The sequence below is a fragment of the Monodelphis domestica genome, chromosome 1, assembly GCF_027887165.1.
Source record: "Monodelphis domestica isolate mMonDom1 chromosome 1, mMonDom1.pri, whole genome shotgun sequence".
Taxonomy (NCBI): domain Eukaryota; kingdom Metazoa; phylum Chordata; class Mammalia; order Didelphimorphia; family Didelphidae; genus Monodelphis; species Monodelphis domestica.
Genome location: NC_077227.1, coordinates 163,935,958 through 163,960,030, shown reverse-complemented (window position 1 = coordinate 163,960,030; position 24,073 = coordinate 163,935,958). Strand labels below are relative to the sequence as shown.

Sequence of the window (24,073 nt, the reverse complement as noted above, 5' to 3'; positions counted from 1 at the left end):
AAAAATGCTAATGTATTAATAAGAATCAATCTACCAAACAACAAATAATTACCAAGTGCCTAGCACTTAGAAGAAATCTAAAGTGTAACATGCAAGTTTAATATGAAAAAAACTTCAAGACAGAAGCCTACAATTTGGACTACATGATCTTTGAAGTCCTAAATGAAGACCTTTCAGGTCTAAATGTTATGATCTTATCTCTTGCCATCAGTTATTACTTATTCAATAAACTCCAAATATTCTCTATTACCTACAGGATCAAATATAAAATCCCCCATATAATATTCAAAGCCCTTCATAATCTGTACCCCACCCAAACATCTTTCCAGGCTTTTTACACTTGGCCATGTACCCTGCAATCCAGTGACACTGGCTTCCTTGCTGTTCTCTGCTCAAGGCACTCTATCTTCTCACACTAATTATTTTCATCAGCTGGCTCTCTCCTATGTTATCCCCTCATGTCTACTGCCTGGCTTTCTTGGCTTCCTGTAAATCTCAGCTAAAATTCCACCTTCTACCAGAAACCCAATTCCTCTTCAAGCTAGTGTCTTTCATCTGTTAACTACTTCCTATTTATGCTGTGTATAGTTTTTCTTAAATAGTTATTTGCATATTTCCCCCTCCTCCCCAACTAGACTGTGAGCTCCTCCAGGGCAGGGACTATCTTTTGCCTTCTTTTGTATCTCCAGAACTAGTGCACAGTACCTACAACATAGTAGGCACTTAATGTTTATTAACTGACTTACACCTAGAAAAACACATAAGACAGGGATGAATGAGGAAGTCTATTAAAAATCAGGAAACAATAAGACTATCAGATGGGCAAAAATATCTCTGCTTCATATAAAAAAGCACTATATCAGTATAGGTAAGATTAGATGATCTCTAAGTTCCCTTACAGCTCTCAAACTTCTAATGATCTAATAGTAGCGATTCCTGAAAAATGCTGTGCTTTCCCCTTGAGTCTCAACTAAAAACCCATGCCAACTATTAATTAATTTTCTTTAAAACAGTCATTTAAAAGTCTTCTGCACTGAAAAACATTAAATGTGTCTTTAACACTGCATTACCTGTTTTTCCCCAATAAGAGAACACGAAGAGACCTAAGTGTAGAAAGTCCACTTATTTCCTCAATCTGGTTATCATATAAATCCAAGAATATAAGGCTCTGAAGGTTAGAAATATTTTGGATTCGAGTTATAAAATTGTGTTGAAAGTTCAAAAGACGAAGGTGTTCTTCCCCATCAATCACAGGACAAACTGTCAGTTTTTGCCTAGAATATGAAAGAAAGAAAATATTAAGGCTATGTCTTGCTGTTTTTGTTTCTACCTTCAAGCTATGTTAATTTCTCCTCTTTCTTGATAATATGAAATAGAATATTATATAAGAATGAGTATAAAACCCCAATTTTGTATAAATTTTGTTTTATATGAAAACATGCATCTTTAAAATATGCATGCAATGTTGTAATACACATGTAAAAAATAGTATAAACAGGTTCAGGACATTTTATGAGTCCTAAACACTAAAGCTGCAAATGTTCTTTTGTGATTTAGGGCAGCAGTTTGGTAGGGAGAGGTTCTGACTGAAGCTGCCATTAGAAATAGAAATCCAAAAAGAGATGGAAGTATTAGGGGAGAAAACAGTTATAGCTCTGTTAGCAAGGAAACAATCTGAGTAGGAAGCTGACTGTAACAGAAAAGTTATATTTATAGTTTAAGTAGCTTTGTGTAATTTTAAATCAAAATAAAAAGAAATCTGACATAAGCAACATTTTGAAAACTGTCAGAATCAAGGCACAAGCTAATAGCATTTCTAGCTATATTAGAGACTAGATGACAAAGCTATAATTTAAAAGGCATATTATTAAGAAATTGGTTCAGAATAGATACTATAGTTATTTTAATATTTTTCATTTTATTTTTAAGCATATCAAATTCATTTCATTTATTTCCTCTTACTATTTCATTTGATGGTACTGGTTTATAAATAATTTTGTTAATAAAATGAGTATTCTGTTTCTCATTTATATCTTCTCTCTGTGTGTGATTCATAGAGTTGGAAGAGATATGCAAATTCTGATGTGCTTAGGTACCAAAATATCTCAGTCCTACCAGAATTTCAGTACCAGTGGCAATGAGAGGCTGTGGTAATGCTGTGGGTTTTAAAAACTCAGACAAAAATTACCAGAAAACATTTTACAAAATGGTGTTGCAAGTATGCTGCACATAACTGTTAGGTACTACTAGAAACACAAAAAAACTAAGGTTAGAGAAACACCATAGGGTTTCATTGAATTGGATTCTCACACACCATATCGTAAGCATTTTCTATGTCCACATAACTTGCACAGGTCACTATCTGGTTAGCTGCTGCTCAAGAGTAAACATAAGTACATGCAACTGAAGGTTCTCTTTTCCTACACTAGATAGCCTGTGCTGGCTGGAAACCCAGAGGTTTCTTCCTGCTTTTCACAACATAATACTCATGCCTTTCCAAATCCACAAATAAGAACTAAGCCAGCCATATGCTACATCATGGATCTGAAGTCAGAAAAGCAGCAATGGAATTTTAGTTTAGAAATTGACTATCCATATATATGGATAAGTCCTTATTCTTCTCAGATCCTTAGTTTTCTTGCTTGTAAAATGGGAAGCCTGAATCCAATGACCTCTAAAATCCCTTCCAGTTCTAAATATTATTATTTCAATTTTCTCTCTCTCAAAATCATTGTTTTCTGCTCACAAATTTCAATAGTACTGTGATAGTATCTCCTTTTGATATAGATTCTAAAGTTTTTCTAATATACATAGCTTTGAAGTGCCTTACCTTTCTAAGGTCAACCTATCTGAGTAAAGAATTTTTTCTTCACTAGAACGATGAAGAACTGGAAATGAAGGCATTGATGAGCTCCCCAAGTAGACATGATCACCTATTGGAAAATGGCATATAAATCACTCAAAATTCAAAATATTTTATAAAAAAGCAGCTTTATATTCCAATCCTTTACCTACCAATTGCTCTTTTATAATTCTGAAAAAATTTCCTTTTAATTGCTATATATGATTGCCTTTCTTTTTCTAAACTAAAACTATGCATTACATATATTCCAAATAATTTCCTCTTTACTTCATATATAATTTCAAAATTAAAAAAAACTACTCTCAAACTGTCTGTTTTTAAATATATATATTTAATAAACTAGTACTCCTAATCTTAAATGTTAAAATACCCTTCTAGTTAAACAAGATGAAAATCTTTCATTACCAGATACATTTGGGCCAGCACTGTGACAACCCTGTCGAACTCTGGATTTTGTAGGTGTCTGAATGGAAGAATCTCCAAATGCTGATAAAGAGTTTGCGCCAGTTTTCAGTTCCAGCCCACAAAGGTCTGTCATGTTTGTTGTGGTTGGGACGAATGACGGTTTGTTACGAGGTGAAGGACTTATTACTCTTCCATCCCCTTCAAAATATTTTGTTAAAAAAGTAATCATAAAACTAGATGATATAACTCTGATTTAAGAAATACATGAAAAAATTTGTTACAATACATATTCTTCATACCATAATAAATGATATGCCTAGTATATTTTTGTTGTTCATTCAGTCGTGTAAGAAAAATGTTAAGAATGAATGAAAAAAGCATGTAATAAATTCTTAATGAATGCTTTTAAAAAAAAACTCTTACTTTCTGTCTTAGAATCAATAAGTATTGATTAAAAGGTAGAAGAGAGGTGATTTGTGATTTGCCCAGGGATACATAGCTAGTAAGTGTCTGAGGCCAGATTTGAACTTACGATCCCCCCATCTCCAGGTCTGGCACTCTATTCACTGTGCTACCTAATTGCCCCATGAAATGTTTTTTTCATTCATTAATCCTTCATTATTTTTTTGTATAATCAGTTCTATTAACAGATAGGAATGCAATTAAGCTAGAAAAAATTAATTTCATCTTCCACAATAAACCACAGAATATAAAACTTTTGTATTCCACTTTAAGATTTACAAAGCATTTCCTTCTAGCAACTATTAAATAGATCTATCTGTCTGTTTGGAATATAGGATGTGAGGGTATGGAGATATATATATATATGTATATATGTATATAGTGGGAAAATAGAAAGTTCATATACTTAAATAATAGTTAATGTGAACCAAATCAACCTATCACATTTTTGACAGGAAGAGGGACAGTGCAATACCAGAATGGCATGAAAACAAATAAAGCACTAGCATTTACCAGCCTTCCATTTGGTTATAAAAGACTCTATCACAGATTTTAATTCCAGTTCCCTGAACCAAACAATCAGTATGATCTATTCATTGCCCATCAAGAATCTGGACAAAATAATCAGTCATAAAGGCCTGCACATATCCCAAGAAGGTCAGTGACAAAAACCAAAAGATTTTTTTATACAACAAAGTGTTTATGGCAGCACTTTTTGTGGTAACAAAAAATTAGAAACAAAGTAGATGCCCATAAATTGGGGAATGACTAAATGATAGTATATGAACAAAATGGAACATCATTACTATGCTGTAAGAAACAATGAGTATGATGAATACAGAGAAGTGTGGAAAGACTTACATGAATTGATGCAAAGTGAAGTAAGCAGAGCCAAGAAAACAATATACATAATGATTAAAATAATGTCAATACAAAGAACAGTAACTGCAAAACAACTGAAAATTCATATCACAAGGTTAAAAATAAGCTTGATCACAAAGAAGAAATATGAGAAGAAACACACACAAATACACATGTAGAGGGGTCTATAAGTGTGAAATACTGTATGTGATGTTATGTATTTTTTAATTTATAAACATATGTTAGGGATGGCTGCATGGCTAGGAGGATAGAGAGCCAGGTATAGAGAGACTAAGTCCTGGGTTCAAATCTGATTTCAGATATTTCCCAACTGTGTGACCTTGGGTAAATCACTTAACCCCAACAGCTTGGTCATTACTGCTCTTCTACCTTGGAATCGATATTTAGTATCAATTCTAAGACAGAAGGTAAGGATTTTTTAAAACTAAAATAGATAAGCACATATTAATCAGTTTTACTGATTTGCTCCTCTTCCTTTCTTAAAAAAACTTTCTTATAAGGGATGGCTCTTAGGAAGGAGTTATCAGAAGAGATACAGCAGGACAGTAAGGTTGGTGATATAAAAACAGAATATAACAATAAAAATGTATTAAAAAAAAACAGTGAAGTCTCAGAAAGTAGGGATGATACATCATTCACCAAGAAATTACCGCATATTAAATAATATCAAAATACCCCAAGTTTCTATTACATATTAAGTACAACAATCAAAAGAAACTTTAAGGATTCAATAAAGAAGAGTATTAAGCAATAGGATATAATTGCAGATAACTGGGAAACTAATACAATTAGGTTTATAAAAAGGAATATGTCAGAATAAGAATGAGAAACAAAAAATTAACAACTAAGTATTATAAAGGTACATTCTAGAGCATAATGCCCAATCATATGTGTATGGTATTATCATGATAGGAAAATATTTATTTTTCCTATCCACTCCATTTTCTCTTCATTCTTTCCCCTATTTTCCAAGACACTTTTCTCCCATACTTCTCATGTGTAGTACTTACCCTTTCATCCAAATTCTATTATTTGGAACTATGGTCATTCCCCTTCCTTTCCCTTTTCCATATACTCAATTTTATGTCCCACCTAAGAACAAAAAAATAACAACTGCTCTCATGTATTAAGAACATTTTACTATGTTCCATTTGTGAAATCAATTCTAAATTAAATGATATCTAAAGTAATTCCAAACTATTTCTAATATATCCTTTTATTTTGCTCTTAGAATTCTACATTATCAAAAATTAAATTTATTCAAAAAGTAATAAACAAATCAATCTCTGACCATTGACAATACCTTGTCTGCTTGAGTAGTTTTTTTCTATATCGTGTTGCAAAAGTCGATTATGGAAAGATGAGTCTTTAGTTAGCCTGAGTTCAAACTGCAAAATATTGTTTAAGAAAAAAGATTGAGAGAAGATATTAAAAAATAAAAATATGCATCATAAAATTAAATACTGTTGAGGAGGCAGCTGGGTAGCTCAGTGGATTGAGAGCTAGCCCTAGAGACAGGAGGTCCTAGGTTCAAATCTGGCCTCAGACACTTCCCAGCTGTGTGACCCTGGGCAAGTCACTTGACCCCCCATTGCCTAGCCCTTACCACTCTTCTGCCTTGGAGCCAATACACAGTATTGACTCTAAGATGGAAGGTAAGGGTTTAAAAAAAATGTTTTTTTAATTAAAAAAAATTTTTTTTAATTAAATACTGTAGAAAGCCGTCATCTTAATACCATCTAATCCCATGAAAATTTATTTGGAAGTATGATATAACAAAAATGAACAACATATTTTAATTTTCTAAAACATATTATCAATCAATTAATAAATATCAAGCATCTATTATGTGACAGACACTAGAGATACAAAGTCAAAAGTATCTTTTTTTTTCCATCCTTACCTTCTGTCTGAGAATAGATACTATATAGAAGTGCCAAGGAAGAAGAGAAGTAAGGGTTAGGCAAGTGAGGTTATTTGACTTGCCCAGGATCACAGAGATAGGAGATGTCTGAATTTGAACCCAGGACTCACATCTCCAAGCCTGGCATTCTATCCACTGAGCCACCTAGCTATCCCCAAAAGTGCCCTTAAGGGAAAAAAACATATAAATATATGTGTGTACATAACATAATAAATATAAAATAATCTTGAAGGAAAAACACTAATAGCTGAGAAGACCAAGAAAGGCTCAATAACAGGTTCAGATAGGTGGTTCAATAGACTGAGAGCCAAGCCTGGAGGCTCTGAAGATTTTGAGTTCAAATTAGGCCTTGGATACATCCTAGCTATGTGACCTGGGCAAGTCATTTAACCCCAATTGCCTGGCCTTGACCAATCTTCTGTTTTGGAACAAATATTTAGTATTGATTCTAAGACAGAAGATAAGGGAGGGAGGGAGGGAGGGAGGGAGGGAGGGAGGGAGGGAGGGAGGGAGGGAGGGAGGGAGGAAGGAAGGAAGGAAGGAAGGAAGGAAGGAAGGAAGGAAGGAAGGAAGGAAGGAAGGAAGGAAGGAAGGAAGGAAGGAAGGAAGGAAGGAAGGAAGGAAGGAAGGAAGGAAGGAAGGAAGGAAGGAAGGAAGGAAGGAAGGAAGGAAGGAAGGAAGGAAGGAAGGAAGGAAGGAAGGAAGGAAGGAAGGAAGGAAGGAAGGAAGGAAGGATAGTGTGCTCCTTGAGATGAGCCTTGAAAGAAGATAAGTATTTTAAAAGGCAAAGTTAAGAAAGAAGTGCATTCCAAGAATAAGGAACAGTCAGGGTAAAGGCAAGGAGAAGGGAAATGGACTGTCACAGGAAACAATCAAAAAGGCAGTTTAGCTAAATGAGAAAGTACAGAAGAGTAACACCTAATGAGACTGGGAAGTTAGGTTGGGAAAAGGTTGCAAATGTCCTTAAATGCTAGAGGTGTTTATATTTAATCCTAGAGTGTTTAATCCTAATAGTGAACTATTGGACTATATTGAGGAGACGACCAACACAGTCAGACCTTCACTTAAGGAAAATAACTTTGAGAAGAGAAGTTCAATTAAGAGTTATTATAATAAATAGTCTAGTGCCTGGATTAATGGTGTCAGTCATTCAAGAGGAGAAAAGGGGACAAGTGTGAGATATACTGTGGAAGTAGAAATGAAAGAATTGGCAAGTGAACTGCATATGCCACTTGCCAGTTCTTTCATTTCTACTGGATATGCAGAGTGGGTGAGAGTAAAGAGTTGAGGATAACACAAAGAAAAGAAATCTAAGGTTGAAAAAGAAAGTGGGCTGGTAATGAGGTGAAAGCAAGATAGCTAGTAGAAAATCCATGTGCTCTCACAACATCAAAAGAAAATAATTAGGGTCCCCAGCATCTTGTTGCAAGTCAAACAGAATGCAAAACTGAAAACTGGTTTATAATATCTATCCCCAGAGAGAATATCCACACTATAGAGATCATAGGTGAACTTGAGTAGCTGAGTTCAAATCAAAGTAAATAACTGAGGGGGAAGGAAAGGAAATAAGCATTTATATAGCACCTACTATGTGCCAAGTAAGCACTTTTTTCAAATCTCATTTGAAATCTCAATTGAGAACAATAATAGCAAAGATATACCTGAACTAATAACTAGATGGTGAATATACATTTTTAAATAACTGGCAGTCTTTTAAAGAAGTTTATACATTGTCAACATTTTTCATAATATTAGTTTAAAATATTTTGAAGAGTTTAAGCGTCATATAATTTTCTTTGGCTCAAAAATGCTACAGCAGAGAAAAAGAATGGTTTTGGAAGAATTAAGACTATCCATATTGTATCCATATTGTAACCTATTTTAATGGTTTAAAAATCCATCCAATGATGGATATTATTAATACTAATAAAATATTCAATAAAATTAGTTCATAAATCATGGTATGGAAGTCATTGTTTATTGAAGGAAATGTTTTGACTGCCAGATTTTCACTCTGTTTTCTAGTATGAACAAAAGAGTTACAGGTCTTATCTCAGTGGCAGATGGTGTCCCCTTGACTACCAGTCCATCTTAACTCCTGTTATGTTCTCAGCCTCTAGTCCTGTTCTTTAGCTAACAATAAAGAAGTAGAATGTTCCAGTAGGAAGAATATTGGAATCAGTCAGGAAATATCTGGATTCAAATCTTGTCTCTGAAACTTATTTGTTACATGACTTTAAATCATTTAACCTCTCAATCTGTTTCCTCGTCTATAAAGTGATAATGCCTGCTTACAGGGTTGTTATGAAGAAAGCTTTATAAAACAGAGTATGGCATACACATGAGTTGTCATTATAATATGGCATTACATAGTGGGAAAAACCCTACACTTAGGGCCAGCGAACCTAAGTTCAAGACCTAGCACTACTAGTTAGTCACTGTGAAACCTTGGGGGATGCACTCATCACTTTGATCCTTAGTCTCCACATCTAGAATGGAAATAACTGTCTTTGCACAACACACTTGTGTGAGGCAAAGGCTTCATAAAACTAAAGTGCTATGCAAACATAAACTTAAGGTCCCTTAAAATATATCAACTGAGACATGAAACAGAAGGATGATGTCTAAATAGATGAAAGAAGGACATGAAAAATCTGTTTTCCATTCAGGGAGCAAGTTAGCAGGAAAGATGGACAGTTTTATAGGGCAGATCCAAAATCAAGACCTTTAGAACTCCCAAGAACACTGAGGCCTCCTCAGAACATACTATTAGGCTTATTAAATCTTTACTCCTAAACTCATTTAAATCATTAACAAAAACCACTCTAATCAAATTTTTTTCTTGTTAAATCTCCAATTAGATTTTTTTCTCATTAAATACATTTTGGGTAGGGCACAAAATAAAAGTCACTCATTCTAAAACACAATGTGACTAGACTTAAAGACACATGCTAAAAGAATTCAAATCATTTCAGAACCACACAAAAACTGCATGGTGTAATGAGTAACTATCAATTCAAATAAGAATTTGCTCAAACCTTACTTTGTTTTTCTCAGGCACTGTTGATGTCTGAATAACCAGATGAAGCCCACAATTCACCTGAAATTTGAAGATTAAACCTTCTCAAAAGTTGGCATTAAAATTTTTAAATAGTGGTATACACTAAAATGTCAAAGAAATGTTACAGCAAATAGAACTATTACTATTCAAAACTTGTTTTCCCCAAATATACATTTCTTCTAGACACACGTGGTAGAACAGTGGATAGAGCACTGAGCCTATTATCAGGGAGACCTGAGTACAAAAATGGTCTCAGGGGCAGCTGGGTAGCTCAGTGGATTGAGAGCCAGACCTAGAGATGGGAGATACTAGGTTCAAATCTGGCCTCAGATACTTCCTAGCTGTGTGACCCTGGTCAAGTCACTTAACCCCCATTGCCTCGCCCTTACTGCTTTTCTGCCTTAGAACAATACATAGTATCAGTTCTAAGACTGAAAGTAAGGGTTTAAAAAAAATGGTCTCAGACACTTACTAGCTGTATGACCTTGGGCAAATCCCTTAACCCCTGTTTGTCTCAGTTTCCTATACCAAAAAAATAGGGATAATCATAGCACCTACCTCACAAAAAGCACTTAGCACATATTAGGCACTATAGAAATGCTCATACCCTTCTTATTCCTTGTTTTTTTTTCCCAAGAATAGTAAGAACTGAGTATTCTCTAGGGACCTAGTGGCACAGAATACTAAAACTAAAGGGTTAAATGGGAGCTCAGAGATCATTTAATCCAATACTCCTGTCATAGATGAGAAAACTATAGTCTAAATATGTCTAGTAACTTACTTGTCATAGTACTAGTTAGTGGCTTCTAGATTATAACTTAATTTTAAAATTAAGTCAATAACTAATAAAAAAAAAAGGCTCCTGACTAGAGATTATTATTACCTAAAGGCACTTTTTTGTTTTCTCCATTTTATTTTCCAAAATTATCTCCTGTGATTTATATAACTCTATTTTTTTTTACCATTTGTCTACTCAGATCTAAAGGATTAATGTCCTCATTAAACAGATGAAACGGACAGTTTCTATCTGATAGCAAATTATACAAGTCTCATGTTTCTCCATTTAAAAAAGAAGATCCTGAGACAATGTGATCCAGTTCCAAAGTCTTGAAAACCTTTATTCTGGCCAAAAGAACAATAGACCTTAAATGTGGAACCTACAGAATGTCCCAAAAGTCTTGGTGCAATTTTAATGCTCTCCTCCCCACCACCACCACCCCCTTCAGTTTTCAAATGCACTAAGATTTTTGGGACTTCGCGTTTTAACAGAGCCACTCCTACAGGACTCCGGAATGTGACCACTGGAGACAAAGTGAAAGGCAGTCAAGGGAGAGGATGCGAAGTGAGGATGCAAACCGAGGTGAGAAAGGGATTCCGAATGGATTTCAAACCTAGGACGTTTTCTAGATGGCATGGGAAGAAAAAGCTAAGGAGGGGGAAGGAGGGAGGCAGAGGAAAGCTGGGAGGTTTAAAGACCCCTGCTTTGCTTGGAAGTCAGACAATGGGGTAACGAGAAGTCTCGGACAGGTCCAAGGAATCCCGCCCATCACGGAGGACCCCGGAGTTAACCCTGGACGGAAGAAGAAGACTGCGGCCGTCCACCAGGACAACCGAGAGACCCAAGGAGTGGGAAGAAGGGGAGTCTGGAGGCCCAGTCCTAAACACCTACATTGCTCGGCGTGATTCGGCCAGGGTTGGTGCGGTATTTCCCGGGAATCATGGTCCTGGCCTTATCTTCTTGACAGGAACCGCCACAGCTGAGTCGATAGGAGGTAGAAATGGGGTCATCTCCCTGGCAACCCCTCCGTGGTTGCCATGGTAACCCTCTACTTCCGGTATTGGTCCTTTTTTTATCCTACCCAAACCTGGGTTTATGGCGCACGCCGACTCCGGTCGCGCTACCCGGAATCCTGCCTCGCCTTCCCTCTCAGTCACTAGGCTTTCCCGATTTCCCTAGCGCAGAGAGAGAGAGGGGTGGGGGGGTGAGGTAGCGGAGTAGAAGCAGCAGGCTCCTCGGTCGTTATGGCAACCCCTGCTTCCGGTCCGATCTTCATTTGGGTCCGATTTGTCGCTGCCCGAAGTAGCCAGCGGGAAATTCGTATTCCTCTCGGTTTCTCTTCACGTCCGGCTTTGGAAAGCAAGAAAGCCGGAGATGAATAAAGGGGAGCATAAATTGCCGAAAGCCTTGGCCCCGCCCCCTCCTTTTGCGACCCGGTGACGACATTTCCGTTATCCAAGAGGCGGGGGAAGAGAAAGAGCCGGGACGCGTAGAAATCGCCGGGAGAAGTGAGGAGGTCCGTAGGCGGCAGGCAGGCAGGCAGCTGTGGCTTCGGCTGCGGCGGTCTTCCCGCTATGCCAGCCCGCTGCGTGGCCGCCCACTGCGGCAACACCACCAAGTCGGGCAAGTCCCTCTTCCGCTTTCCCAAGGATCGCGCAGTGCGAATGCTGTGGGATCGTTTCGTGCGCGGCCGCCGCGCCGACTGGTATGGGGGCAACGACCGCTCTGTTATCTGCTCGGACCACTTCGCCCCAGGCTGCTTCGACGTTTCTTCTGTCATCCAGAAAAACCTGCGTTTCTCTCAGCGCCTGCGACTGGTGGCGGGTGCCGTGCCCACCCTGCACCGGGCGCCAGCCCTGCCCGCCGAAGAGCATCCGGAGGAGCCGGCGCCGACCTCGACCCCGGCCCCCGAGCGTGCGGAGGAGCGTGGAGAGGACCGACCGGTGGGTCAGCAGCAGGACGACCCTCCTGCAAACCCCACACCCTGCAGACTCCTCCCCGCGAGGATGAGGCCAGCGACAGCCCAGGTAAGGGGCGAGGAGGAGATTCAGCTCCTCCCTTCCCCTGCCACTCCGAGAGCCAACTAGGGCAGGAACACGGAGCCATGCCGCAGGGTTCCGAATTTTGTAGGGTGCTGAAAGTACTTAAACTTTCAGCAAGTAAAAATCATCAAACTTGGGAAGATTAATATACATGCACTACATACACACACTCTCACTCTTATCCTTTATTCTACTAGTTCGGCATGTCATGCTCCAAGGTTCTGAAATTTATGGGGTATTGATAGTGTGCTTAGGGGTAGCTTAGTGGTGAAGTGGATAGAGCATTGGGACTGGAAACAGGGTTCATCTACCTTCCTCAGAAACTTGCTAGCTGTGCCATCCAGGGCACGTCACTTAATAACCCCTGTTTGCCTCAGTTTCCTCATCTATATAATGAGGTGGAGAAGAAAATGGCAAACCACTCCAGTATCTTTGCCAAGAAAGCCCCCCACCTCCATGGAGTCATGAGTCAACACAACTGAATAACAGCAAGAACAGTGCTTAACCTCTTTCAGCAAGTAAAAACAAACAACATTTAGGAAGAATAGTACTTATATCCCAAAACACAAACATACAATGGGTGTCTCAACTTAACCCTATACCCCCTTGCAGAGCTACTAGCAACTAGCAGCCTTAAGATGTCCTGAGGTTTTAAAGACTGATCAAACCTGCCAAAATACAAAAAGGTCCCAACTTGGGCTTTTATATGTTTGTTAGGTGGTGGTTGATGCAATCTTTCTTAGAAATTTTCTAGCACTCAGAACCTATTATTTATTCTTGTATACATCAGTCTCCCCAAATAGATAGATCTTATCTGTTCTTCAACATTTAAAAATACTTTATAAGGTATCTCAGTAAATAGAGTGCCTAACCTAGAGACAGAAGGCTTTGGATTCAAATTTAGCCTCAGATACTTCCTAGCTATGTGGTCTTGGTCAAATCACTTATCACCTAGTCCTTACCATTCTTCTGCAAGGAATACTAAAATGCTAAGACAGAAAGTAAGGGTATTTTTAAAGTACATCATTTGATAAATAATTCATCTTATTTACTCAAAATGGAATATTTTTATTTATAGAAACAATATTATAAAATATTATAAAAGGTAGTTAGATTCCAACACTAGCCCACAAAAACCTAACTAACTCAGTGTGAATGGTGACTTTATAGTCTTTCAATACTATTTATATTAACAAAACTAACTCCTTTCTTGGTTGTTATGTTTCTCGCTCCTATTTCTTTTCCTGCCTGTCTTAGGGCTCCTTTGCCATCATCTTTGTCTCAGCCCCAACTGAAAGTGTAGCAGAAGGCTTTCTTGGGCTCCCTTTCTCTACATTCTCTCAGTGATCTCACCAGTTACCATGAGTTTTATTATCCTCTCTGTGCTGATAACTCAGAGATCCATATAGCCAACCCTGATCTTTTCAAACTAGATAGTCCCTATATATCTCCACTTAACAAATCTAAAGCAGAACTCATTTTCATTCGTCCCTCTCTCAACCCATCCCGTTTCTATTTCTATCAAAAGCATCACCATCCTTCTAGTTATCCAGATTGGTAGCCTAGGAGCCATCCTCAACTCCTTACTCTCTTTTGCCCCAAATAATCATTTGCTAAGTCTTGTCAATCATACCCCAGAAATATTCCTCACATCTTTCCCCCTCTCTCTTGAAGACTCATCATTTCTTTTTTCTTTTTCTTAAGTTTTTTCCAGATTACATATCAATACAATTTTCAATAATCATTTTTCAATCCATGTTCTCTTTCTTCCAACTCTTCCCCCTTTCCCAAGATGACAGGTAATATTTTATGGGTTGTACATGTGTTGTTCTACAATACATACTTCCATGGTCATCATGTTGTGAAAGAAGACACATAATACTGGAGAAAAATTCATTGAGGAAATAAAGTCAAGAATAACATGCATTCAGACTTTTTCAGTTCTTTCTATAGCAGTAGATAGTCATTCACATCAGGACTCATTTCTTGCCTGGACTATAACAGTAGCATCTTTTTTTTTTCTGTGTTATTATCAATTCTTAAGACAGAAAGGCAAGGGCTAAATGAATGGGGTTAAACAATTTGCTCAGGGTCACATAGCTTGGAAATGTCTGAAGCCAGAGCTAAACCCAGATTTGGCATTCTATCACTGTGCTGCCTAGCTGCCTTTTCAGTACTACCTCTTAATGGGTCTCTCTAATTCTAATTTCTCAACTCTCTAGTCCATCCACACAACTGTCAAAATGATACTCCTAAATCATACTTCTGACCGTATCATCATCAACATACACATACATATACATAGTAACCTCCTATCACTGTTAGAATAATATATGAACTCCTCCTACTTAAAAGCCCTGTACAACCTCACTCTAACCTACCTTTCCAACCATCACAACACTAACTTTACAGTTCAGCCAAACTCACATGTTTCCTGTTCCTCATAGAAAGCACTTTCTCTCTTATCTGTTCTTTTACTCATGCTATTCCCCTTACCTAACATCCATATCTCACTGCCTCCAAACACCAAGTCCTTCCTGGCACCACTTCCTTCCATACCTCCCCCCAAAATAAATTGCCTTGTATTTTGTAAGAATTTACATGTGCATATTGTCTCCTATAGAATGTAAGCTCCTTGAGGGCAGAAACTTTTATTTTTGTTTTTGTGTTTCTAGCAAATGCTTGGTACAAAATAGATATTTAATAAATGCTTATTGGTTGGTTAATGATTTCGGCAGATTCTTTGTAAAAATACATTCCATAGCTCTCTGAGATTAGACCACAATAGCTTAATAACATTTATATTTTTCAAACACACCAATTTCCCCTTCTTAGCAAAACAAACAAACAAACAAACTAGGTGGCACTGGTAGCAACATGTCTCCCCAGGACTGGCCACTGGATACATAGTACTTGTCAAAAAGATAATGGGTAATATTTTTCTCTCTTTAGGGGTGTCCATCTTTCAGGCCATCCATTTGTTTGTAGAACTGCAAAGAATTTACATACTCTGCCCTCTGCCTAAAGTCTTACTCATCAAAAAAAAAAAAATCTTCCTTGAGTCTTGCCAGTCCCTCAAGCTACGATTTTATCTCTCTTCTTTCATCACCAAAGTTTTTCCAAAAAGTTTTTACACAAAAAACTCTACCACCTACTTCCTCATCTATTATAATTTGACTCCTATAATACTAAAACCGTTCTCCCAAATATTTTCCTAATTGCCAAATCCAGAGATCTTTTCTCAAAGTTTATGTTTTGTCTTTTTGCTGCATCTGACACTTACTTGACTTTCCTTGAAATTACACTGCTACTAGGGTAAATTGGAAAGAGGACCATATTTGGAATCAGAGTGCAAATCTTGACTCTGTCATTACTTAATTCTTATATGACTTTGGGCAAGTCACTTAGCCTATCTGGACATCGATTTCCTTACTTATAAAAAGAGGAGACTGGATTAGAAGTCCCTTCCATCTCTAAAAATGTATGATCCTATGCAAATGCCTCCCTTGACTACCATCTGCTTGTTCACATCCTATCTATCTTAAAAAGGTCATAGCATATATGCCAACTTCATGAGGTCTTTTCTTATGTCTCCCATCTGCAGGTGATCATTTAGGTCACAACCACATTGCTTTGTAACATGATTGTAAACGTATTCTTATTAGACTGTAAATTCAGACAATGCCTTTTGTCTCTCTGCCCACCAGTAGAATTTCATATAATGTGCTTACATATAGTACACATTAAGTCATTAACTAAACTGATATGAAGTGAACCTAGTTAATACTTTGTCCTTGAATAATGCATATAGTCCTTTCTGGCTAATGTAAATGAAAAAACTACAAGTTCAGGTTGCATAACAGCTACTTTTATACATAGTTGACCAAGAAGTCATTAAAGCAAGTTTTACATAGTATTCTTACACAACTTAGTGCAATACAGAGCCAAGATGTCAGTATTTGCTCTTATTTTTGATATTAGTTCAGCAATTGAGTTTTAAATTTTCATTTTTACTTTGACTCTTTCCCCATTTTACTTCATTTCAATAGTTTATTTTCTTAGAATCATAGCATCATCTCGGGTACTTTCTTCCCATTCAAATCACATTCTATACTTTAAGATAATGATAATGCTCTACAATTCTGTAATATATTCTATCAAAGTATCCTTCTAGCTCTAAAACACTTGCATGCTATTGTGTAACACTTCCATACCTGTAATTGTAGAACAGGACTGGTAAACTATAAATCAAGATTAGCCATCATAATGCTATTTTACTTTAGTATCTTTTCAGAAAGTAAACAGTTCTTCTAATACTTCTTGTCTTTTCTTTAAAACTAGTTTATTCCTTAGTTTGATAATGGAAACTACTGAGTACTTTGGCAAAATCATTTTCTTCAAAACAAAAAAGTTCCTTAGTTCAATTAATGTTTAGTTCAAGAAATATCTATTTACTATCTGCAAGTAGTCTCCCCTCCAATCCTATATCTGAAAAGTATCCTAGATTGCTTTTCTCTTGGAATATTTGTGGGTGTATTTTCATCCATTATAATTAAGTTTTCAGGTAGTTTAAAAAAATCTTTCTACTATACATACATTCAGATCATATATATGTATTTCTAATCTTTCTATTCAACAGAAGAAATGTAAGAAACTGACCTTGCCCTCCAACAGTTTTGAATCAACCTAACTAATGAGTAGTCAGTGCAAAATGGGTTAGGAGCCCCAAATCAGGTAAGCCCTGCCTAGATTTGCAGGACCAAAATTATCCTGAAGTTGAAGCTAATAAGAAACAAAATATAAATTAACCAACCACAAAAATAACATTTCCTAAGTTCATTTGCAAATGAATATTAATGGGGGTAAGTAGTCTCTTTTCCCAAAGCCTTCTCAAAAAGGCACCATTATAAAATATAATTCATTTAAAATGAAATTTTCATAATTGGCACGGGATAAATGGAACTTAGTACTAGGTTGAGAGTGAGGCTTTTCTTCCAACCAGCTGAATGACCTCCTTCCTAGTCCTCAGTTTCGTATCTGCAAAATTCAACTAAATCGTCTGTAAGGTAACCCACAGCTATAAAACAATATAAGTAATTAATTTCAACATGTCTACCATGAAGTAATGTTATTGTGACAAAAGAGTGGTAGTTCCCTAAAATCTAGGGAAAAAAAGGAGCCAAAAAATAAGAATTTGCCCATGTGCCTTTAAAAAAAAAGCAAAAAACCTCTTATCTTCTGTCTTCAAATATGTATTGGTTACAAGGCAGAAGAATGGTAAAGGCTAGGCAATGAGGGTTAAGTGACTTGCCCAGGATCACACAGCTAAGATGTGTCTGAAGTCAGATTTGAACTCGGGATCTCCCATTTTTACCCACATATCTTAAGCACTAATTAGGGTAGAGAATGGCCAAACTTTTCAGTTATCATATAGTAAATAAAACAGCTTCATAGTATTATAGGAAGGAGAAAAACAGTATTTATTAAGCACCTACTCCATACCAGGTACTGATCTAAATGCTTTACAAATGTTGAACAAAAAAACCAAACATTTTACAAATGTTACTCATTTGATCCCCACAACATTCTTGGGAGGTAGATGCTACTCTTATCCTCCCTTAACATTTGAGGAAACTGAGGCAGACAGAAGTTAAACAACTTCCCCCGGATCATTCAGCTCCTAAGTATCTAAGGCTATATTTAAATCAAGTCTTCTCAACTTCAGGCCCAGCACCACTTGCCTCCAGTATTTCTCTAATAGAAAAAAAAAGCAAATCCCTGAAGATCATCCATTCTCACACTTTGGAAAAGAGATGATAGTTGATACTTGTGGAATGAAGCAGATGTTTTCAGATATGGGCAGTGTGTTAATTTGATTCATCTGATGTACCTTGTTATATAAGGGTGGGTTCTGAATGGCATGGCAGAGAAAAATCAGTGAGAAGTGACAGTGAAGCTATTAAAAAAAAATCAATAATTTTTTAAAATCATCCAGCCTATATTCTCCAGATAGTTTTGTCATTAATTTTGCAAGTAGACTTTTTCATTCTCCATTAATAATTTTATATTCTAGCTTATAAATCAGTCTCATTCATTTGATTATGAACATTCTTTTCTAGAAAGCCTGACCACCTCTGGCTAAGCTTAATGAAATTGAGGCTCTGTTTCTCTATAGCTGAGAACTAGAGCTCCTAGCCTGAGCTCACCAAATTTCTGCTGCTTTATGAAGTTCAGTATCATCCTTTAACCAATATAGGAAGGGACAGGGATAAACAAAAAGATAAGCAACATTCAAATCAACACATGATTAAGTGCCCAAATGAATCATACTGAGTGACTATAATAGGGAAGGGTGGAAGTAGAGAATGAGCACTGGGAAAAGTCTCATTAATTAGGTAGAATTTCTTTACCTGGAAAGATGGGTAGAGGGGTGAAGGACCTTGTTAGTTCAAACAGAGAGAATAGTGTGAGTAAAGTCTTACAGTTGAGAATGATCATAATGTGTATAGGGCCTGAAGAAACCTGGCCTAGGTAAGAATTTGTATTAGGATATAGTAGCAAGAAAAGCTAAACATGTAAAGGTGTGATCAGATTTTAATTCCTTTGAGTTAATATATGATTTAAGCTTTTATTAGAATCTTAATCAGAAACCAAAATAGTTGTGATCCATGATTGGTTTCAGTCAATGAATTGCCTTCAAAATTTTACCCAGATATGAGTTGTATCACCAACAGTTTAGGTGCTCTTAAGTAATTTTTCTCAAGCCACAAAATATCATGTCGTTATATTTGAGCTAGAAAATTTTAAATTTCTTCACATTTTTGTGGAAAATAGATCTTTATTTGGTTCAAGTATTTTAGTTTATTAATGGCCATATTATACTCAGCCTTGCCCTGAAAGAATAGCAATTTATGATGCAATAGTACTAAAGAATTCAGATTTTATTATTTAATGCCTCCAAATGCAGAGAGGCAAAATGAATAAGTAGGCGTTTGTTATTGACAAGTATCTGTGAGATTTCTCTAATTTATATTTTCAGATTACTAATGAATATGAAGCTACCCAGACACAAGTAGATGTTGATCACCAATCTAATGATGTCACTTCGGTGCCTCTTTACTGTGAAGAAGGCTTAGTATCTATAGATGTTGATGTTCATGCACTTAAGATGCATAAAAGTACACAAATTTCTCTGAAAAGGCCCCCTCATCGTAGTGTGGGTATGTTTAGGCACTTTAGTTGTATTGATACCTAATCCCCATTAAATGTGGGAGTTGTTTTAAAAATATAATCAATTTATCATGTGTGGCATTTGTTCTCTTCCAGGTATTCAGGCCAAAGTAAAAATATCAAGTAAACGACTTTGTGATGCAACTACTCAAACAGATGAATTATGGTCTGTTCCTAGAACTTCTTCCCTGTTTGGAATTTACTCCAGTGATTCTGAAACAGATACTGACTGGGATATCAAGAGTGAACAAAGTGATTTATCTTACATAGCTGTGCAGGTGAAAGAAGAGACATATTGAATGTGGACATCATCAAATCATTCAATGTATTATAGATTTTAATCTTTACCAGTATGTAATTATTTCTTAGATCTTGTAATTTTGTTCTTATTTCTTCCTGAAAATTTGGTATTTTGTCACCAACAAGCCTTGTTTTGAGTGAGACAAAAATTTGCCTACATTCAGAGCTACTGGAAATGGTTCTGACACCCTCTTTTTTCACTCTATGCCTTTTTTTAAAAAAAACTAGCAAACATATACAAAAGCAAGTTGAGATTTCTAGAGACAAATCAAGCACCCACTACTTAAGAATATCATTATTTTTTAAGCTACTTTTAAAAAAATCAGCAAAATGACTATAGGAAAAGACAAATAATAGTAAATGGTTTAGGGTGAGATTAAGCTATTTATACATAGATGATTATCTATTAAGATGACCTATATCTTATTTAGCCCTAAGAGCATTAGAATTATGACTCAGTACTTTTGGGAATTCCTAGTGAAAGATTTGTATCTCAGAATTTTTTCTGTGGATAATCGCTTAATTGTGGGCTAGATTTGGTTTACTTAAATTGATTTGTGATTCAGATTAACTTGCATCAATTTACAGTCTTAATTTAGTTTTCTATTAATTTTATATATAGGAATTACTAGTATCTAAAATAATATGACCAGGAGAACTTCAAACATCTGGCCTGTCATGGCCTAGCTTTTCCCATATCAGTACATTTTTATTTTTTATTCTACTAAATTAAGTGTTTGAAAAGTAAACATGTGCAAGTTAACTTGCATCCACCAATCAACCAGGGAAATTCCTATGGCAATATCATTCAATAGCTATTCCATTACTATGATTTCTGGAGAAACTTTATGGGCTATAATCCTTTTTTCAAGAACAATGAAAAGAAACTTCCTCTTTGCATCTCTTGTATGCTGTTGGTTCTGTTGATATGGATTACACTTATTTTATCTCCAAAGGTGTAAATAATAAAAGGATTTTTTTGAAGTTCATTTCAACTGTGACTTAACTTGACCACTGTAATTTTCAAAAAATAAAGTATAAAATTAATTTTGTTTAAGACCTGGTAGTGAAATATGTAGACCAAACCATGATTATATGAATAAGTAGCATTTCTCTTTACTTTGTCTTAAGTTTATGACCTGAGTGGTCATTTTGTTTTAAAAAAATAAGTATCCATGTCTTCCTGAGCTTGATGCTAAGGGAATTTCTAAAATGTCTGGTTTCTTTCCATCTCAGTAACAAACATTGACATTTATATGGTGCTTTAAAGTTTCTCAAATGCTTTGCACCAGTTCTCATATTTGATTTTCACAACAGTCCTATAATATAGGTGCTACAGGTATTATCTGTTTTATAGATGAAAAAACCTCCTCATAAGTCACATGACTTCCTTGACCATTCAGCTAATATAAAAAGCAAAATCAAACTGTGTCTTCCTTATGCTAAGTCAAGCCCTCTGCCTACTGTGAGAGATCCAGAAGATTTTTTTCAGCTAACTACAGGAATCAATCCTAAATCTTACCTAAATCACATGATAGAAATGTAATTTTTCTGTAGTTCACTTGCATAACTTGGCAAAGTTTTTTGTGTTTTGGGGATCAAATCAGATTTTTAAGAAAAAATTCTAATTCCTATTCCATCAATATCCAATTGTGATTTATGACTCTTATGTGGTTGGTTAATTGACTCAAGTTCTATAATACAATATAATACAAGTTTTGGTGTACATCACTAAAATTAAATTTCACAAAAATTATAAGGTAAGCACTTTACATTTCATATTATATGCTTGTCTTCTTATGTGAATATATACTATTATCTAGTACATATTATTATTATTATTATTAATCCTTATTTTTATTTGACAAAACTGATCTTAATGGGGAAAAGCTGGAGCATGGAGAATGTGGAGTCAGTCAACAAGTATTTATTAAATACCTGCTAGATGATAGGCACTAGAACTAGAAATAGAATGAAAAAATCCCTTCTTGCACTGAGTTTATTTCTGATGGATAAAACAGTTTTATTAAAATTTTAAACTACTCCAAGACATTTGGGATACCCTGTCTATGTGGCATCAAAGTAAAATTAATAAGTACAGATCTATACAGAATAGTTAAATACTTTTGAGAGGTCCTTGGACAGCAAGGAGATCAAATCAGACAATACTTAATTAAATTAATTCCAGTTATCCATTGGGTGGTCAAATACTGAAGCTAAAACTTAAATACTTTGACGACTGTAAAGATAATTTTAGGATTGTGATTTAAAATCTAAATTAATTGGTTGCCAAGGAAAAAATCCCAAATAAAATACCCAAGTCAGTCTGGAAATTTATGGTAATTTTAATTAATATAGAGGGAAGGATTTAAGGAGAAAGAGGGAAGAGGGTATAGGTTTTCTTCTGCCTGGCCTGTGCCAGGGGGAGTTCAAGATTTCCGCTGCTAGGTCTCTGAAGGAGATTAGAGGCTTCTAAGAGGATAAGTTTGGAAAGTAAAGGAGAAAAAAAACTCAGCCAGAAATTCACCACCGAACTGGACAATAGCTTGTAGCCATGTTAAGATGCCGAAAGGCCCAGCAAGCTGCCACCAGCCAAATCTCCACCGCCAAAAGGTCCCGAAGACAGTAAGTGAGCCAAATATATAGATCTTTTACCCTTCTGTCCCCTCCTCTAAATTCCCATTCTTTAGTTCTCATCTTCTTTGATTAGATCTTTAAAGTTACTTAAAACTTTTGTTAAGTTCACTTTTTGTGAGTTACTTAACCTTTTTGTGATTAATTTAACCTACATAGTTACTTAACACCTTTTTGTATTAAGATCTAAAAATAGACTTAAAGTTCTAGCTTCACTATAAAGTAAGAACTAAGTACCTTCATTGTTCAATCAGGAGATTACAATTTCATCTTCACCATAAAGTAAGATCTAAGCAGGGTGGAGTAATTTAAAGTTCTCAAGACATTCCTGATTTTGTTAGACTAAGTATCTTCATTGTTACAATCAGGAGATAGCTAAATCCAATCTTTACACTACATAATGAGAAAACAAGACTCATAGGAAAAACCCCTGATGTTGGGAAAAATTGAAGGCAAAAAGAGAAGGATGAGATGGATAGATATGTCAAAGAAACAACCAACACAAACTTGGACAGACTTGAGGAAAAAGTAGACAAAAGGGGCTGGCATGATATAGTACATGGAGTCACAAAGACACAGCTGAACAACAAAATGGTTTTGTTAAATACAAATGGTTTGGGAGGGAAGGCACTAGTAGATGAGGGAATCCAAAAAGGCTTTGATGCAGAAGATAGTGTTTGAGCTGTAGTTTAAAAGGAGACAGGCAGAGGCAAAGAAAGAAGGCAGTCCTGGCATATGAAACTGCCTTTGTGAAGGCATAATGGTGGGAGATAGAATATAATGTGTGAGGAACAGAGAGAAAGCCTGAGTCTTAAAAGTGTGGGACTTTCCTTCCCACATTCTACCTCTACCAGGTTTCATTCTTATCTGTTATTCTGTGTATTTAAGAAACCCATTTCTATTTTGTCATACATTTTTAAATAGGTCAAAGAGTAGAATATAGTATAGGTAGAGGGGATACATGAATATCTTTTATTCAGTCAAAAATTATTTCTTCAAATTCGTAGCTACAGAGTTCCACTAACAATGATGTAGGCAACATTGGGTAGTACTCTGTACTATATATGTATATAGAGCACTCATAATGCTGTATATGAAGTTAGAGACCTTGTGTTTGGATCCTGGCCCTGTTACTAATTCCCTGTGTGATCTTTAGCAAATTAGTTGACCTCTCTCGTCCTCAGCGTTATCTGTAAAAATAAGATTGACCTAGATTGCATGTGAGATCCATTTCAATTCTAAATGTATGATTTTATATACCAATAAATAATGAATATTTTCTACATGTTAGATAATGTGGTGTATAAGACATGATCTCTTTCTTCAAGAACCTTACAGTTTAGTTGTTTCCTACCTATAATAAAATAACTAGCCATCTAGGAGTATTGATAAATAAGACTAGTACAGAGCATAGCTATTATCAAACTTCAGTTAGCAAAGATTGCATAGCGGTATAACTCGAGCTGGGCTTTAAAAGATAAGGAAACCATAG

At 36.0% G+C, this 24,073-nt stretch overlaps 2 protein-coding genes across 3 annotated transcripts in view; one reads left to right on the top strand and one right to left on the bottom strand.

The window, feature by feature from the left end:
* LRRC49 (leucine rich repeat containing 49) overlaps window positions 1-11,398 on the bottom strand; it is a 192,994-nt gene extending 181,596 nt beyond the window's left edge. The window contains exons 1-6 of one of the 2 annotated variants that reach the window (XM_001367936.5): window positions 11,267-11,398; window positions 9,580-9,636; window positions 5,916-6,000; window positions 3,269-3,466; window positions 2,831-2,933; window positions 1,071-1,274 (exon numbers count right to left, since the gene is read on the bottom strand). In XM_001367936.5, coding sequence (XP_001367973.1) covers window positions 1,071-1,274; window positions 2,831-2,933; window positions 3,269-3,466; window positions 5,916-6,000; window positions 9,580-9,636; window positions 11,267-11,317 — 698 coding nt within the window. In that variant the 5' untranslated portion in view covers window positions 11,318-11,398. The remainder of the gene's footprint in view (window positions 1-1,070; window positions 1,275-2,830; window positions 2,934-3,268; window positions 3,467-5,915; window positions 6,001-9,579; window positions 9,637-11,266) is intronic. The other variant, XM_056809108.1, reaches the window with a different exon arrangement.
* A 551-nt stretch (window positions 11,399-11,949) lies between these two features.
* Window positions 11,950-21,004, top strand: THAP10 (THAP domain containing 10). The gene is made up of 3 exons (XM_007479652.2): window positions 11,950-12,402; window positions 19,457-19,637; window positions 19,744-21,004. Exons 1-3 carry the CDS (start codon window positions 11,950-11,952, stop codon window positions 19,944-19,946), a joined length of 837 nt encoding a protein of 278 aa, XP_007479714.1. The 3' UTR covers window positions 19,947-21,004.
* The last annotated feature ends 3,069 nt before the right edge of the window (window positions 21,005-24,073 follow it).